The 19002-nt window shown below is 42.4% G+C and overlaps 1 protein-coding gene across 4 annotated transcripts in view; it reads left to right on the top strand.

Annotated features, from left to right (window-relative positions):
* The window catches only part of unc5a (unc-5 netrin receptor A), a 195830-nt gene that overhangs the window by 142833 nt on the left and 33995 nt on the right, over window positions 1–19002 (top strand). For 2 of the 4 annotated variants that reach the window (XM_055224845.1, XM_055224844.1), the window contains exons 6-7: window positions 4207–4374; window positions 11536–11700. In XM_055224845.1, the coding sequence (XP_055080820.1) occupies window positions 4207–4374; window positions 11536–11700 (333 nt within the window). The remainder of the gene's footprint in view (window positions 1–4206; window positions 4375–11535; window positions 11701–19002) is intronic. The other 2 variants (XM_055224847.1, XM_055224846.1) reach the window with 1 other exon arrangement.

The raw sequence follows: 19002 nt of genomic DNA, 5'->3' as shown, positions 1-19002 counted from the left end.
TGCCGATACATAATTCAGATCGTTCATGTTGCGTGGGCCCGCTGCTGCCCCGTTTCAACATTATTACCACGACAGGACGCCTCGCGGTGTAAATAATGAGTTTTAACCAGGAAGTCAGAAAAGACGGGGCTTCTGTCAAGTCAAAGGTGTTCACAAAAATGTAGGATTTGGTGTTTTTGGGTTGATTTTTGGTTGAATTTTGCTTGAAGAATCCATTTTGTGTTAGTTTTTTTTTGTTTTTTTAATGTGGCTGGTTGCAACAGAAAGGTTTTTATACGATGCAAAGAGTTTAAAGGTCCTATATTGACTCTTGTGAGCTTTAAATCATGTTATACCACCTCAAAAACAGACCTGGAGTTGTGTTTTGTTTCATTCTCACACTCTCACACTGTTTGAGTTGCACCTTGTGATGTCACAAAGTGGTATTTTTCAAGTTAACAGCTCCTTTTACCTTTTAGTTGAGTAGAAATGTGCAATTCCACATCTGAAATGATCCAAATGATTCTAGAAATGAAGGTGTGTGGAGTTTAAAAACAAAGTAGAGCACTTCCTGTATCTCCACATGATGACATCACAAGGTGGAACAGAGCGTTTTCAATGTTAGAGAAGTACTCAGCTTAAATATGCAGGTTTGTTTGTTAAATTAAATGAGAGAGAAAAAAAAAAACACAACTCCAGGTCTGTTTGTGACGAGGAAACATTAGAATATAGATCAGAAAATTACGTAATATGGGCTCTTTAATTACCACGAAATAAATTTTTTTTTTGTCGCCGCCCCCTTCGTTTCTCCTCACACATCTATTAATAAATCTATATTTGCTGGAGTCATATTTTATCGCAGTGTTTGCTTCTTGAAAATGCAGTCGCACAAATTACAAGCGTCTTACATGAGTTTGCAACTGTAATTTCACACGTGCGGTTTTAAGTAGTAATAATACACAGTAGGAGATGCATAGGTTCTCGTGTCGCCTAAATAAGCTGCATAAAACACACATTATCGCGTTAAGGAAAAACGTATCCACTTTATAATGTTCTCAACTTGAAACAACCGCCTCTAATCTCTGCTCTGTCCCTGTCCAACCTTTGTGAGCCGCTTCCATATCAGTAAAGAATGTGATTTAACTGCGTGTGTGTAAATAGTGACTTGGCTTGATAAATAGCCTGACCTTTATTAAAATGCAGCGAAACAGCATTATTTTTAAATCACTGAGGGCTTCGCGCACACGGCCACTACATCTTTGCATACATTAGCATACGAGCGAAGTCTCCAAAACAGGAAGATGAAACCACCTGGGAGAAAGATGGAGGTCTCTGCGCCGTGAGATAGTCAAATGGTACGAGCACGAATTCACACATGACCAGTACGACAAGAGCAAGATGTAATCAGTGCTTTGGCTTCCTAAACATCAGTGGTTCTCGTGTGAATTGGATTATAATGTAAATCTGCGAAGGAGCCGGAGCGTTTAAGCCGTGCAACTCAGGCATGTGCGCTTTCACGGGGAACGGCCACAGATGAAATGTGTTGATCTAACGCAGCACATTATACCGTAACCCTCGCCTTAAGCACTCATTATAATCGGCTGTTTGCTAATAACACGGCGTTTTTTTGTTGTTGCGGAGTTACGATTGCCAGATCTTTACAACTGTACGGCTGATTATGTCACACTCACTCATTTTACCTAAAAAAACTCATCCCAGAGAGAAGTGACCAACACTTAAATGTGTTTAAAATGGTTCAAACTGAGAGTGTTAGTGTGTTTACCCTTTGGAATTATTCAGAAACTAAATAAAACAATAATAATAATTAAAAAACTAACTGTTAATATGTTAAATATGTTTTTTTTTTTGTCGTCTGATCTGCTTCTGTGCCGATTCTTGTGTCGGTTCAGTGTTAATCAGTATAAAAATCCAGACAAAACAGACAGAAAAACGTTCGGTTCTTTTAAAAACTTAGATCCGGATCCAACCGTTCACGTTAAGGAATCGTTCAAAAGAGCCGACTGGCTCACAAATGTCACTAGTGGGGACTTTTTCCTTGCAGCAGTGGGAACTTTTTGGTTATTTTTCTGTTCTACAATGAGATTCGAGCTGTAGAAGATTGAATTATGAACTTCTCTGACTTATTATAAACACAAACAAAAGCTGCTTAAGTGTTGCATTGTGTTGTTTATTTATTGCAGCTCAAAAATACTGCACATTTAGAGTACTTTTTGGAAAATTCTGCTTTACAGTTTGGTTTTAATATTATCGTTTCTGTTATTTCCACATCGTCTATTTTTCTGTGTTTTTTCTACATCCATACAATATTTTCACGTGAAATATCCAAAATCTAAACTGACAAAATGAACCTGACCGTTTTTATTACAAACTAGACCCTAGAATCCCCCGTATCACAACAGAAACCTTCACTTTACCTGCCCCTCGTCTGTATTAAATATTATTGGTCTGTAGAACGTCGTGATGTCATCTGAAACCCGGCAATTGACCGTGTTGCTGGAAATTGCAAAACTTTTATTTATCAGAAAGTGTAAGAATCCTCCAGACTGGCTGATCCGAGCTGCGTCGAACCATAATAACATCCACCTTTTTAACGGGGTCAACAGGGGGTCAGAGATGCATTTTAACGGCTGGCTGGTGGGACCGCGCCTGCTTCTAAGAGGTAATCAGGGGCCAAGCTGCCAAGCAATTTACCTCACAGTGGCGGCCAATCAATCGCTAAGAGAGGCCGAGGAAATGATTCAGCCACGGCGAGGTTTGAAAAGAGTGAAGGGGAAATTAGGAAGGAAGTATGTAAAGAAACGGAGCGACGGCTGCTCTGTTCACACTAACAAACGGAGAAGTGTCTCGTACATAAGGTCACATACGCGGGAAGTATAGGCGCTTGGAAGTATGGATGCGACGCTCTAGTTTAGCGTTTTGTCGGCCTGTCACAAAAATCATTATATGGACCCAACACATGACAGATGGAGCGATCATTTTTGGGGTCATTGAGGGGCTAGTGATGGGACGTTCAGCTCTTTTATGGGATCTGAATCTTTTGGATCTGTTCATTTCAAAATCGTTCAAAACACTGGCTCTTTTACTGTTTATTTATATGACAGAAGCCAATGTGAGCACGCATTTTACCTACAAACTAATCAGAGAAATGACCAAGACTAAGAGTGTGAGTGCGTTTACCCTTTGGAATTATTCAGAATCCAAATAAAACGATGATAATAATTTAAAAACTAACTCCTTCATGTTGCCTGATCTGCTTCTGTGCTGATTCTTGTGTCGGTTCAGTGTTAATCAGTATAAAAATCCAGACAAATTAGACAGAAAACATTCGTCTCTTTTAAAAACTTAGATCCGGATCCAACCGTTCACGTTAAGGAATCGTTCAAAAGAGCCGACTCGCTCACAAATGTCACTAGTGGGGACTTTTTCCTTGCAGCAGTGGGAACTTTTTGGTTATTTTTCTGTTCTACAATGAGATTCGAGCTGTAGAAGATTGAATTATGAACTTCTCTGACTTATTATAAACACAAACAAAAGCTACTTAAGTGTTGCTTTGCATTGTTTATTTATTGCAGCTCGACAATACTGCACATTTAGAGTACTTTTTTGAAAATTCTGCTTTACAGTTTGGTTTTAATATTATCGTTTATCTTCTGTATTTACTTCAAAATGTGTTACCGTGACAGGCCTATGCAGAAGTTATTGCCACATTATGTTTCTATGTTTTTTTCTACATCCATAAAATGTTTTCACGTACCTCTGTAATGTTTCATCAGGGATTTGAATTGTTCACCACTGTTTCACCAGCCATTCAAAAGGAAATCTAATCATTTTATCTGCAAGTTTTGTGAAGGACAAGGTCACACTAATGAAATAGATTATATGGAAAGCATAAACGGAGATATTTGCGAGCTGAAAGTGTTGTTGATGTGATGTTTTGTTGCTTGTTCAGGTCAGAGTTGAGCAGAAATGATCCACAGACATTTGTTTATCCCTGGAAGATTCAGTTTTTGTCTCGTAGCTTTAAATACTTTTGTTTTCACTGCAGTTCGATGTCATGTCCGAGGATCTGGCTAAACTGGCTCCTTTGCGTTCCCGACAAACAGCATTCTTGATTTTTCTTGTCCTTGGTGCATGTCAGGTAATCCTTGCTACTCTGTCCCTCCCTCCTCACCCCTCACCCCCTCCATGTCGGGCGCTCCCTCGCAGTCAACGGCGGCTGGTCCACGTGGACTACCTGGTCGTCCTGCAGCGCCGTGTGTGGGCGGGGCTGGCAGAAGAGAAGCCGAAGCTGCACCAATCCCACGCCCCTGAATGGAGGGACTTCCTGTGATGGGCAGAGCGTCCAGAAAAGTGCCTGTGTGGCCACCTGTCCAGGTAACTCGGGCGCACATCTGTCCTGTAGCGCTTGGCTTCCTGTGGCTTCCTTGTGGCTTCCTCTCTGCATTTGTTGCATTTCCGACGTCATTTCCATCTTTATTTTGGCTGTGGGTCTGCACTCACACCTGCTGGCCCTCCCATAGTCCGTGCTTGTGTTGTTTTCCTCTATTAGCCACTTTCACAGTCTATTACTCTCCGCAACCAGCCTCATGCTAACTCTGATTTATGACCATCCTGCTTTGTTCACATATCTCTTAATCTGGTCGGTTGTTCAGAACCTTTGAATTCAGAGACCTGTCTGCTTTAAGAGACATGTTCCTGGCTACAGCACTGTGTCAGAGGAGCCCCTGCAGTTGTAGCACCGGCTCTGCAGTAAATACAAGCCATAAAAGGTGAATTATGACTGCCCGAGCGCCATGTTTATGTGTTAAGCATTAAGTGTGTTTCATTTGCCGCACCACTCTCCCTCATGCACCAGGCCCGGTGTCCTGCCTGATAGTGAGCAGCTCTTATTGATCTGCTATAGCTCGAGATGGAAGTCAAGCTGCTTCATTTGCAGTGGCACATTAGCCTGTGATAGAAGCGCAGATAGTCCTGAGAGCACGAGAGACGAGGAGGACGCTGAACAAGGACCAGAGAGGGGGATGGAACAAGATACACTGTAAGAATGGCAGGGACAAACCAAACTAATAAAGGCAAGAATACAGTAGCTGCGTGGCTTTCTCCTCCCATGAGTGTGTGGATGTATTTGCCCGGCCTCATGCTGACCACAGGAGAGCTCCCCCTCACAGGGAAACCCAACCCGAGCAGTGACAGCCTCCCCAGCTGAAAACAGACCTTATCTCCCTCAATAAATCAGAGTGTTGTGTTACGCATCTCCCATGTAAAGATCTCTGGATGACAAGCGTGAGTGTAAGTAACATGGAATACAGGCAGCCGGAGGGCAGGGCAAATACAGCAGCAGGAGGGCAGGGCAGATACAGCCTTCATCAGAGCATTATCCAAATGAGTTTGCAATTATTAGCACTCGGTCTCACAGTAATAGAAAGAGAGGGGTGTCCTGGGACGCCTGACATTCCCCCATAGTAACACAGAATAGTGACCTCCATGAGCTTACAGAGATTAATGTCACTCTGAGCTGCTATTGTTAGAGCAGACCCCTCCCTCCACACTCCTGCCCCACAAGGAGAATGTGTGTAATTCCAGCCCTGGTGTTGTGACAGAAAATGTGCCCAGTGAAGATGTTTTGGGAAGCCAAAGAAAGCCCTTCTTTTCCCTGTTGATGAATCTTCACAACCATGTGACCCCTGAGCACCTCTATCAGCGCTGTTGTCCGGTCGGACTGGGCTGTTACGCCTCAGAGAATACTCCCCACCCGCTCTGCTGACACCTGCCACGGGCCCAAACTGAGGCCGCAGGTCACCACACTGTAGTCTGCAATAATGTGTCTCCAGATGGCTCCAGACACTGCTGTGGACTTAAGAACTCAAGCTCAATCACTTGGAGTCACTTGGTTCTGAATTGGCTCCTTTTGGGTTGACAGTGGAAATGTGAGGATTTTTTTGGATTTGAAAATGGTCTCGTTCATGAACTTCCCTGTAAGACCGTGTAGTTTGACCGTTTGCTGATACCTGACCATTTTAAAGCAGTGATTGATATGCAATGATGTAACCAGACACTATTCATTTATTCACCATTTGGTTTCAGAGGCCGTGTTGTTCTTTTTATATTAGCTTTGAGAGTGTTTTTTTTTTCTTCCACTGCGCCTTTGTTTTGAAGCACTTTTAAAAATTGCATGATTTAATGCGAGGCTTGTTTCAAGAGTTCATTAATTATCTAGAGCAGGATTCTTTGTTGACTGTTTGCTCTCTTGTGCATTGAGTTAATGAACTTGAAGAGAATTTCACAAAATCTACTTTGTTTTACTGCTTTGGATTCAGAGTCATGTGTTGCACGTGGGTCCTGCACATTAATGGGCTTTTGGATTTTTTAACTTCTGCCGTCAGCTGAGTAAACAGATAAGAGATTGAAATCTATTCCAGTCTGTAATACTCGTGGAAAGAAGCACAATTTTAAGTAGCTCTAAAATGTGCGCCATTCATGTTTTAATAAAGCTCTGGGCTGCATTGTTGGGCCTGGAGAAGGAATACATTTTAAGGCTTGTCAGACTGTCATGTGTCTATGGAGATAAAACTAGTACAGCCTACTCCTTAAATAACCCATTATTGTTTACTATTCCTGCAACGAACAGCGAAATGTGACGTCTTCGCCCTCTATACCAGACAATTTTGATTTGTTATTCTACCAAGCTCCTATTGTGAATGTGAGCCAAAAAACAGTCCTCAAAACTGAACAAAGAGAGAGGTGTTCCCAGCACTAAGTTCTTAAAGTACGCTCTCCTTGTCGTAAAAGTGTGAAGCATGAGGTTCTTCTGTATGTCTGTCTAAGTCTCAGCATGTTTAATGAGAGTTGGCGGGGCCTGTGTGGTGGATCAGATGGGCTCCATGCTGAGAGAGACACAGGGAGCTGTGGAGGAGGCGCTGGCTAAAGCCTGGGGCTCAAAGTACCGCAGATCAACAGTCCAGCTATGCACCGGCTTATCTCCATTTCTCCTCGCTCTCCTGCATTCGGTGCCTTCAGAAAGAACACTCAAGCACCGGCAGAAACGCAGACTGCTGTCCTCATCCTCTCATTGATTGTGATAGCAGACATTTCACTGCCAATAAAAAACTAGTGCCTCCAGCGAAACTGCACCATTTTTTTTTTTGCAAAACACAACCTGGTCTGAAAATGACTGGTTTCAACACTGCACTAAATAAATCTGCGTAGCCAATAGTTACGTGTACATATGCTGTGGTAATCTGTAGCATTAACCTGAATAATTTAACTAATGTATTGATCCCTGAGGGTAGCTAGAGGACTCTTGAGGATAGAGAATAAACAGACTTAGAGCTGCCGTATTTGTGCAAACACTCTGTGCAGGGCTTGTACATCTTGTCCTCATCCGAGTTAGCATCCTTATGTCTACTGTCTGCGCTGTAGGCTCTGCGTTTGGAAACCAGCATTTGTGTTTCTCTGGGAAGATTAATATAGACACACATTTTGAGCTCGGAGATGTAAAAATAACAGCTCAGAAATGACAAAGAAAAATAGTTTGCTGTCCATCTGGTGAGTGACTACACACGTACCCATTCACCATTTGTGCAGGCGCTTCCTCATAATATGTTCTGTCGTTCATTTGAGTTCATTCTTGTTGCCTGGTTAACAAAGCCTCCTATCTATTTATTGATTTTCTACTAGCATCTTTTAAGCTCCTGTCTGTGCTGTAATTAGTCAACGTCCCACTGCCATTTAACACAAAAGAAATAAAACCGCACCCAGTAGATCCAGTGTGAGTGGAGAATACCAGGCATTAGAGCACAAGACATCACGTAGACCTCACACTTTGCACTGACCTTTTTCTGGTGTAAATCAGAGCAGAAAGTGGGTCCACACTGTGACTTCTGGTGGAGGGTCTGTCACCTGCTTGTTCCCATGTTTTTCCATCAACGCTCGGTCTAGATTATGACCTCAAACACTTTCTTCTCCATGTAAACAAGCAGGTGACGCCATGAGGCCAAGTTACATCTGTAGCTAAATAAACGCAACACGGTAAGTTTTAACGCCATACTGTGGATTTAAGGCGGCAACATCTCCTTAGTGAAGTTCTAAAGTGCGCAGTCGTCATCACCTCACCGGTCCGGTTATTTCTCTAAACCTCAGAAGTAAGACAATCCAAACTCATTGTTCACGATGACTCACAGACGCTTTCTCCTCTGTGGTCTGGCGGGTGGTGGTCGGCCGCTGTGCACACGTGTGCTGACAGGAGAAGGGGCACGGTCGACCCGCTGTTCCCGGTGCCGCTTGCCTCCCTCCTCGTGTTCCTCTCGAGGACACAGGCTCCGTGGGTGTCCAATGATCTTAGGTTCAGCCAGTCAGCGGCCATTGTGATTTTGAAGAGCTTGGCCTCAAACACAGGCCTCCCACCTCCTGCCTATAGCCGTGCTCCTTTTAGCTGCCATGTCCAAATGGGGACCTGCCACTGGGGCTTTGTACAGCTGTACCTCCTCGGAGACCTGGCTGACCTGGAACCTGTAGTGAGGCGTGATTGAAAAGCGGCTGTGCGGCTCTTAGCTGCGCTCTTAATAACATCTTTCTGGGGATTTAATAAGGACCACGGTGTTTGTACATAACAGTTTTTATGTGTTAAGAAAATGGTTCAGGTGAAAAACAAGAAAATATAAGTGTGCAGGTTTTTATTGTGTGGATGTTTGGATGAAATGAAATAGCATTACTTTCTTATGTGTTTTGTTTTTTTTCTTTTTTTTCTGAAGCCTTGTTATAAGCATCTTCCCTGGAATACTCTTGGCAGCTGTATCTGTGTTTCTGTGCTTCTCTTCATTGCACTGCCATGAGCTCCAGTTTTCCTTCCCAATCACACTGTTTGCAAAGGTTATTTGCATGGGCATTAGTCTTGCCTTGTGGAGAGATTCAGAGGAGGAATTTCATCACCTCATCAGGGCAGTTGTTCTCAGCTCTTTGTTTCACATTTAGCGTTGATAAACCGAGGGGCGACATAATATATTCATTAGGATGTAATTTACTATTCAATCATTCTCATTCCCAGCCTGGATAATCAGCCTACTGGCCCACGGATGGGTCCACTCAATGCCAAACAAGGACAATTATCTGATTGGTTCTGCTCGCTCTGCCAAATGGATCCGACTGCAGAGGCTCGCGCTGTGTCAGCATCCTTCACACATTCTCTGCTCCAGAGCACTGGGCACACCTGGGCCATTCTTCACTACAAGATTTCGTTTGAAAAAATGAAACCAGAGAGATTTGACTACAGTTCTTTGTTCTTCCTCATCTGCCCGTTCTTGGGTTGGCATTTCAGGTGCAAAGATTAGCATTTTGGTTTGGCTTTGTTTCTGTCAGAATGCGACCTGTGGCATTTTTCAGTCTCGGGCAGACGCAGGTTTGTCAGATAAAATTGGGTAATTGTGCTTCAAACCATATCATTTTGAAACATTTTGTAAATTAAGACCCTTTAAATGCAAAATACTTAAACAATAGCCATGACAAAGAGCTTGTTCTATGTCTAAACCACAATCATGGAAATTGGCAAGAAATCTGGACACGCAATACTTGATTCTTTCCTCCTTGGACCATTACTTTTTATTTATCTTGTCAACTGCTCAACCTAACAACACGGGGGAGTGGAGCTGTAACTAATAGCGTAGTCACCCTACCTGAGGCCCATGACACTATTCAATGTTTTTTGTTTTTTTTTTTAAATCTGCGACGGGTCTGACTTGCACTCCAGCGGTCTCGCCCTTTGACCTCTTTATTGCTGGGATTAATGAGCACTAAGCTTTCCGCAGCCTGAGGTCAGTAGCTGTCACAGAGCCATGTATGCGGTGTGTGCTGGTCTGTCCCCCACCTCCACCACCCCTCCCACCTCCACCCTTTCATTTGGGACAGAGAAAGTGCGAGACAGTGGCATTTTTTCCCCCATGAGAGCTCATTACTGCTTTTTTTTCCCCCATTAGCCCTATGGTAACCTTCCCCAGGCTTGGCGCTGTGTCACTCTCAATATCACTCCAAGCCACCGTCTCCTCCCAGGCCATGGTGCCAAATTACCCCCACCTTCTCAAAATGGCCTCTCCATCTGAAAGTGTGTGTGCTGATTCGTCGTACAGCAGGGGACCACAACCATTACCAGCTGATTTCCATTTTCCTCACGCTGATATGGAACAATGTTTGAAGTTATAGAGCTGCTGGTGTAATGAGTATTTGTTTCTCTGCCAAGTAATACAAGTGGCATTGTGGCTCATATGGAAATACACGGCAGATAATGCACATTAAACAGGGTTGCGTATATTTTACCTGTAACAACTGTAGCGTAAGAATATTTTTCAGGAGACCGGTGCAGAACTTGATATCCAGCTCTTATAGTGTGGTATAGCTTCTCATTTCCAACCCAAATATCCCAGATAAACAAAAAGAAAGTGCTACTGTTGGACGTTATGCTTGTCTGGGCAGTTTGACACGTTCTGTGGTTGCATGGATACTGTGTGTACGCATTTGCATGTCCTCATGATGCTTTCACGATCAAGTTTCAAGAGTTGATTTGCACAGGATGAAAACAAAGTCATTTTCTTGTTCTCGTCTCATCTGATGGAGTGGAATATCATGGAAATTTGGTTTTAATGCAGCCCATCCAAAAGTTGTCCTGCCCCTGTGTCACTGTAAGACACTAAGGTTGACATAAATCTTCTACTTCAGGGGTAAATGCATTTTTTCAACTAATTGCAACATATTTATCAAACTTGGCTAAACATCGTTCCATGGGTTTGTCTGTTTCTGTATTTATAAGCAGGATTATGAGGACGTTTCACTGTTCAAAAGATTTTAGAACAGATTTTGAAGCTGTATTTTTGTTGTAGACTTATAATATGTCATTTTCTGATCTGTTCTAATGTTGTTTCCTCATCACAAACAGATCTGGAGTTGTGTTTTGTTTCATTCGCACATGTTTAACACACAAACTCTGCATAGCTCTCTTCTCAAACTGCTCAAACGCTCTGTTCAACCTTGTGATGTCATCATGTTGCAATACAGGAAGTGCTCTATGTTTTTCAACTCCATACACCTTCACTAGAATCATTTGCACAATTTCAGCCCTGGAATTGCCAATCTGTACTAAACTAAAGGTAAAAGGAGCTGTTGACGCTCTTGAAAACTACCACAATATGACATCACAAGGTGGAACGAAGCATTTTGAGCTTTGGAGATGTAGACAGACATGTGTGAATGAGACAAAACACAACTCCAGGTCTGTTTTTGAGGAGGTAACAGCGTTATAACATGATTTAGAGTCCATTTTGTGTAATATAAGACCTTTAAGTTGTACGTGGAGTAACATAAACTATAATGTGTTTATGCCTGAACACCACCGCTTCACATTTTCACCTCCTCTTCTGCCTCTTAACTTGCAGACTTACACTTTTCTATAAGTTACGTTGCTCTGTGCAGTTTTATTTACACGATCCATATTCTTCTCCTGAATACAAAAGTGCTTGGTAATGACGGAGCCGCTGTATTTTTGTGTTGCAGTGGACGGAGGCTGGAGCGAGTGGAGCAAATGGTCAGCGTGTGGGGCAGACTGCTCCATGTGGAGGACCAGAGAGTGCACCCAGCCCACACCTGGCACGGGGGGCAAAGACTGCCAAGGCCTCGACATCCAGTCCCTCAACTGCACCAGCGAGCAGTGCCCCCAGAGTGAGTCCCCCCCCCCAGTTCACTGCACCCACCCACGCCGCTCACCGCTCTCACGCCTGACTCATGCTTCATATTATCTGTTTTTTTCTAAAAGACATAATTAGGGAGCAGTTTAGTTTGATTCGGCTAAGAATAGCAGAGCCAGTGATGCCTGCTTGTACTGTGACTCATAACAGGTGGCGTAGATGAGCCCAGCGTTACCAGCGTGCAGTTTTTTGTAGTACCTTTTTTTGCGTGGAGGTTTTGAAAAATGTAATGGTACAAGAGGCACATGAAGATTTAATGTTTTGGTAAAATAAATACAACATTTTTCCCCAGCCAAACACATGGAACAGATTTTGGTAGTTCTTTTCGTGTACCAAATGTACTCCAAGAGCGTAGAATCGAGTTTTTACACTGTTTTTCCTTCACACACACAGTAAAAATATAACCTCATCACTGAAAACTCTAATAATTCGGTTTAATTTGTTGGTAATTTGAGCGTTTTATTGAGCCTTTTGCAAACTAATCCATAATTAATTTGAACAGGCGTGACCTTTACCTCTTCAGTAATATCCTTCTTCTCACCTGTGTCTGCGCCGCCATCCCCACCGACCTATTGTTACGGGGGAGAATTAGACCATGACACTGCCTTCATTGTAACCAGTCACTTTGAATTAGCCAAACACACGACCCTGCTATGTTGTTCTAGCACACATCTGTGTTTGCATACATGTGTAATCAGTGTTGTGTAGCAGCTGCAGCACAAGGCAGGAGCGCCGTGCCATGCCATTTACATAGCAACGTGCATTCTGTCAAGATCTGAAATGGCAACGGCGAGGAAGGCTGAGGCGGCACCGCGGGGTCCGCTGCCGACCAGATGGACATTAAAGGAGAGATCTGTCACTCCCCACAGATATCAAAGACCGGAGAGTATTGCAGACTTCCACACAGAAATCTGCAGTCTCTGGGTGGCAGCTTGTACAGCAGTGCCTTTCAAATGGGAGGATAGGTGCAAACGGTGGTTATTTTGGTTTATTTTAGTTTTGTTTCTTGTTTTGATAAGCACAAAACACGCTGACTTACAATTAAAGGTCCTATATTACGCAAAATGGACTCTATGTGAGATTAAAGTCATGTTATACTGTTGTTACCTCATCAAAAACAGACCCGGAGTTGTTTTTTTGTTTCATTCACATGTGTTTCAAACCTCAAAATGCTCAATGTTCCACCTTGTGATGTCATGAAGTGGTAGTTTTCAAGTTTTCTCCTTTTTACCTTTAGTTCAGTAGAGATTAGCAATTCCAGGGCTGAAATTATCCAAATGATTCTAGAAATGAAGGCGTACGGAGTTTAGAAACACAGTAAAGCACTTCCTGTATTACCACTTGATGACATCACAAGGTGGAACAGAGCATTTTCCATTTGAGAGAAGAACTCAGCCTAAATATGCAGAGTTTATGTTTGAAACGTGCGAAACAAAACACAACTCCAGGTCTGTCTGTGACGAGGAAACAACATTATACTGTAGATGAAAATGGTTGCGTGTTGTACCGCGTTGCATCCAAATTACTCTTTTTCCATCTGTTTGAATTTTGCTTCTGTCCAAGTCTGTCCTTGGTAAATTTCGACTGCGTTTAATAATTGCGCTCTGAAATACAATTATTTTCAGGCGAGTATAGGAATAAAAAGATAATTCTATAAATAGTATTGTGTCTGGTAAACATTACATCCAGTGAATTTTTAAATTAAATTATGTGTGTTGCTCTGGTTGATGTGATCAGATGGAACAAAGCACCACGAGGCTGGGGGTGGACGAATATTCACTCAGATTTACAGTATATGTGGGTGGAACGCTGTGCATATGTGTGTGTACGTGTGTGTACGTATAGGTCCGGGCTTGTTCCCAGCTATAGTCTCTGTTGGCCTAATGCAGTGAACCAGGAAACGCAGTGAGCCCCATCATCAAAGGTCAGCAGCTCATCTCCAGAGAAGCTGAAGATATATCCACATAGATGCCAGTCATTGTTCTCATACACCCACTGTTTACGCTGAAGCCCGGAAGAAACATGCCCCGGTCTGTCCCCTGCACATGTGTTTGCAGAAACAATGCCGATGTGTGAAAGATGAGAATAAGCGAAATAGCGGCGTGATTTTGTTTGTCAGCATCGGCGACACTTCAACCAGAACGACTGCCTATTAGCTTTTATGGAAAACTAAAGGCTCCCTTCACAGACATTATACTGATAAAACTGCTGAGTGGATGCCCTTGCTGTAAATTCTAAGAGGAGGTTTAGAATAAATATGACTTTTAATTTCAAATGCCTGGACCTTTCTATAGGCGACCAGCCAGTGTGTTTATTAGACTACTCCTTGGAAAGTAAGGAAGGGCATCTGGTATAAAGGCTATAAAGAACATGTTTTAGTCTATGCGTGTTTGGATAAGATGGTTTAAAGTTAAAGAAAAGAGGGACAGTGTTTTGTTCTCTCTTTGTTCGGTTGTTACTGGATAATCTATTTTTTTGTACTTAAATTTGGAACACAAGGCTTTGTTGTGTTTAAATTTTAATTTTTATGAAGGTTACTGTATGTAGAGCAGTTTTTTTCAACATATTGTGTTTGGTAAAGACTCCTGGCAATGAATATATAAACTGTGTTATAATTTAAAGGGCCCATACTGTATTATGGTGTTTTCTGATCAGTTTTTATGTTATTTCCACATCGCAAACAGACCTGGAGTTGTGTTTTTTTGTTTCATTCACACATGTTTAACACACAAAACCAGCGTGTTTAGGTTCTCTCAAACTGAAAACACTCTGTTCCACCTTGTGATGTCATCATGTGGTAGTACAGGAAGTGCTCCACTGCGTTTTTAAACTCCACACACCTTCATTTCTAGAATCATTTGGATCATTTCAGCTTCTGGACTTGCCCATTTCTACTGAACTAAAGGTAAAAAGGAGCTGTTAACTTGAAAACGACCACTTCGTGACATCACAAGGTGCAACGGAGCATCTTGAGCGTTAGAGATGTAGACAGACTAATAAACCAGGATGATTCAGATATGTGTGAGTGAAACAAAGCACAACTCCAAGTCTGTTTTTGACGAGGTAACCGCATTATAACGTGACTTAAAGCTCACAAGAGTTCATTTTGTGTAATGTACGACCTTTAGGCTTTGAATATAAAAACTAAACGCAATAAGCAGCATTCGTTAACATGCGCTGAAATAAACATGTGCACCCAAGGCAGCACCGTTTGCATTAACATGTAAAACACAAGATTCAAGATTAGGTTATGCAAAATCCCAGACATAAAAGGTGTAGTCGTGACAATATTTTTCCAGACAGGTGTTGCAGGGCAGCAAAAGGATAGTAAGACAAATTATTGCCCGTTTATTACCAGGCACTGAAAATTAGCGCTGCATAAAAACAATTATTTAGCTTAATGTGTGTAATGATGGTAATGAAGTTAATCGGTAGCAGCTTTCCCATTTTTGTGGCTCGGAAATGATTTTGCAAAAAAACACGGAGCGCATTAGTGTTTTTTTTAGAACTATTTGGTAAAAAAAAGACTGGCCTCTGCTGCTGCAAGGTCATCGCTACATGGGAAACGGTCACATTTTTATATAACGCTTTTCCACCTTCGAGGCACTCAAAGCTCAAAGCGCATTCACCCACACATTTACACACCAGGGTACGCAGACGCTGGGGTTGAGGGGTGGGTTAAGTGTCTTGCCCAAGGACACAACCACGACAGTATTCATCTTTTTGAGATGGATTGGACCGCTCTACCTGATACTCATAATGATATTTTTACTTTTTGAGCTCCATAGTATTGTTACAAACCACTGGAATTTCTAAATAAACTATATACTTTAAACCAAGAGTGTCAAACTCGCGGCCCGGGTGCCAATTGCGGCCCGCGAGATGATATTTTGTGGCCCACAGAACCATATGAAAGTTTTTTTTAGAAAGCTTTTGAATTAGTGTGGCATTACCATGTTGCGCGTAGAAGGTTCCGCCAAATCGGTAAACCCCAAACACACGTGTCACTCGCGCTGTGTACTCCCGTCACAACGGATTCAACAAATAACGATGTATATCCATAAAATCTACAAGAATTGCCATATTTCCTCATGTACGTTGAAAACAGCGATGACGTTTGAGAAGATTTTAACAAAGCTTTTTTTTTTGTGAAATACCTGATGCGGCCCCCAGATAATTAGAGTTTGAGACCTCTGCTTTAAATACAGTCGGCTTGAGTTGCTATGGCGATAGAGCTAATGCTGTTGTGTTCTTAAGCAAGGCACTTTACTTCACCCATTTGTCTGTCTGGTGAAGGTTATGGCTCTGAATTTGGGTCAGTGTCCGCTCTACCAACGATGTTTACGTCGAGAGCGGGATTCGAACCAACAACCTTCGGATCAGTGGGCAAACGGTCTACAAACTGAGCTACTGTCACCCCATAAAAACATCTGAAAAATTATTGTGTAGCATTACGATGTTAAAAAGCTGCCCCGGTTTGGTTTACATTTATTCCTGTTGTAGTCCGTGGCTTAAATCGTGGTTGAATTCCTGGTCATTGATTTAACCCCGGCTTTGAACGGTTTAGTGAAAGTTTTGTAGTTTCTGTCTAAGTTGTGTTGTTTTAGCTTAAGCATTTTTTATTGCTAATTCGATACGGGAACAGCCACTCTCGGTGTAGGAGCAGGGTCACCGCTACTTGAAAAATGCCTGTGCGTTTCTTCGGGGCTATATTTTAGCAGGACACTGGCTGAGGGATGGGATGACTGTATTGTGGCGATAGTAATGGTCACGTTCACTTTGAGAGTTTTAGTAGCCATATTTCCCTGACCTTAAGAACTCCAGTGTTATTCATCTTGGGGGGAGTGACTGGGATTGGCCATGGGAAGAGATATATATTCTGCTCTCTTGATAAATGCACAGGCGAGGGTGCGGGAGGCGGCAGCGCTTTTATTTATCAGCTAAAGAGAAGAGAAAAAGCAGGTAGAGTGAGCAGAGCACTATCAGGAGCAGGCGTTGTCCTGACTGCCAATGCTGCAGCAGCGCAAACCGGATGTTTTGATGAATTGTGAGACTATACAGGCTGATATCGAGTTCAAAAGTGAATCCTTAGCGCTAAATGCACAGAATTCGGGGGATAAAATTTTGAATAAAACACAAAACTTTGAGACGCAACTTGAAGTAAAGTCTATTTCTAAATGTGCAAATGTCACCCACAGAGTTCAGCTCCAGTCAAATGAAGCTAATCGAGGCTAGCAGTTGTAGCGGCGAATTTAGAGCCGAGTTTCATATTTGGGATTCTGACCACGAGTATCATAGCAACCAAAGAGCCAATCCGGAGTGAGGATGTTGAAGGTAACGCCCCTTTCCGCCCACACCGCTGGTTTAGCAAGGAGTGGGCGCTTAGCAACACTGTCAATCAAACCTGTTGCTAACGCTAGCGGGAGTGACGTCGGGGAAAGAAAACGCCTGATTTGTCTGTTATTAATGTTCATATCTTGATTTACGGACACAAAAGTGAAATAAAAATACCAGAATCGCGTAGAGTGGGTCAAAACGAACATTTTAAGACCAAAATGACGAGTGTGACAGCAGCAGTTACAGAGAGAGGTGCGACGGTTTTTCAATAGACAGTGAATCAGAGCCAGAGTCGATGGAGCCGGAAGTGCGCCCATGATCACGTCCTGTTTGAATCGCGTGGCTAGCAGGTTAGCTAAGTCCTTTTATATAAACAGTCTATGATAACAGCTGAAGAAAAATCATGATCAACATTTTCATAGTAGCGTAGTAGTTTTCTCCCTAAAACTTTCGCACAATACTTTGGATTTTGACATGAGCTCGCTGAGTCTATACAGCTCAATATCAAGTCTGAAAGTGATCCCTTAGCAGTTGGCCCTCGAGTGAGTCTGAGAAGCAGCACTGAAAGCCCATGAGGAGAGAACAAACAGAGAATTGGCCCAGGGTTAGCTGCGGAAACGGCTCATCACATCTCCAGATTATCTGCTGGCAGGTGTCAATCACGCCAGAAGAATCAAAAGTCCCGCAGTGACGGCAGGTGGAAATGAAAAATAGTGACAATCAAACAGAGGCTAAAGGGGGAGGGGCACTGAAGGGGCAGTTTGGAGTGTCACTATAAGGCACACCTTCTAATGCTGGTATTTTGGGTAGAAAAATGTCCCTTTTTATTGTCAAATTGTCTGATTATTCATGATTATCACTGCCTTTAGCCAACAGAAGTAGCACCAATTTGATTTACATAGTCCATTCATCTAGTAGGTGACCAGCTTTATGTAATTTAACTCTGTGTACGATAAAATAAAGTCAAAAAGACACAAACGGACACATTAGATTATATTGAAACGACTGGCTTTTAAAATCCTCATTATTATTAGTTGTAAAATCCTGATTATCAACTAACTGAATAATATTGACGTCCTTATAAAGTATAGATTGACCTGAAATATCTAAGGTTAAATCAAAACTATTCTGCTAAATTGACTTCCCCGAGCTTTTAACCATATTCCAGTTGTTTCCCTTCGCCATTTACAGATACTTTACTTTTACTTTAGTCTTTATTTGAAGGGACAATGTGCAGAGAATGAGACATTAAGCTCATGAAAACAGAGATGTTCCACACAAGATTAAAGCTAATTAGCCACTTCCCGTGTGCAGTACCTGATGATGAGTGAGTCGTGCCTGTTTGAGCTGTTTCTAATTGTTTATTTTCAAGACTCTATATCGCCGTTCAACTCGCATTTCCACCGCCGCTCGCACACTCCGCCACTGCTCTGTACTTACTTCGTTATCCAGGTTTATTTTCTTAATCGGCGATACGCACAGGATTATTTATGGTACAAAAAAAAAAAAGTTGCTAGTGCGTTCTGCAGCTGTCCATCAGAGGTGCTAGCTTTTTGTTGCGCTGACGTTTTTACGGCGACATCGGCTTCCATTGGGCGCCGTAGTTTTCTAACGCGGATGAATATTGTGTTTTAAAATGCGCAAATGTAACATAACGATCCGCAGGTGTTGTAGATTATAACTATAGAGCGACACAAGCGCAATAGATCTACTTTAAATACATTCTGCAAGATATTCATTTGACTTTTAATTGAATCCACATTAAGAACCTTTGCTATTTCTGTTTTTGCATTAACAGAACAAGCTAGCACAACCGAGCAGCTGTTAACAATGAGCAGTAAGCGCCGATGAGCAAAAATGAGGGCAAAAGTAGCGCTGCTTTAAAAGAGGCTAAAGGGAAAGCCATCCAATTATAAAAGGTGATTAGCCACGTCAATTA

The sequence above is a fragment of the Periophthalmus magnuspinnatus genome, chromosome 10 (genome assembly GCF_009829125.3).
Source record: "Periophthalmus magnuspinnatus isolate fPerMag1 chromosome 10, fPerMag1.2.pri, whole genome shotgun sequence".
NCBI lineage: Eukaryota > Metazoa > Chordata > Actinopteri > Gobiiformes > Gobiidae > Periophthalmus > Periophthalmus magnuspinnatus.
The sequence above is the reverse complement of the archived record's forward strand: the minus strand, read 5'-3'. Positions and strand labels throughout refer to the sequence as shown.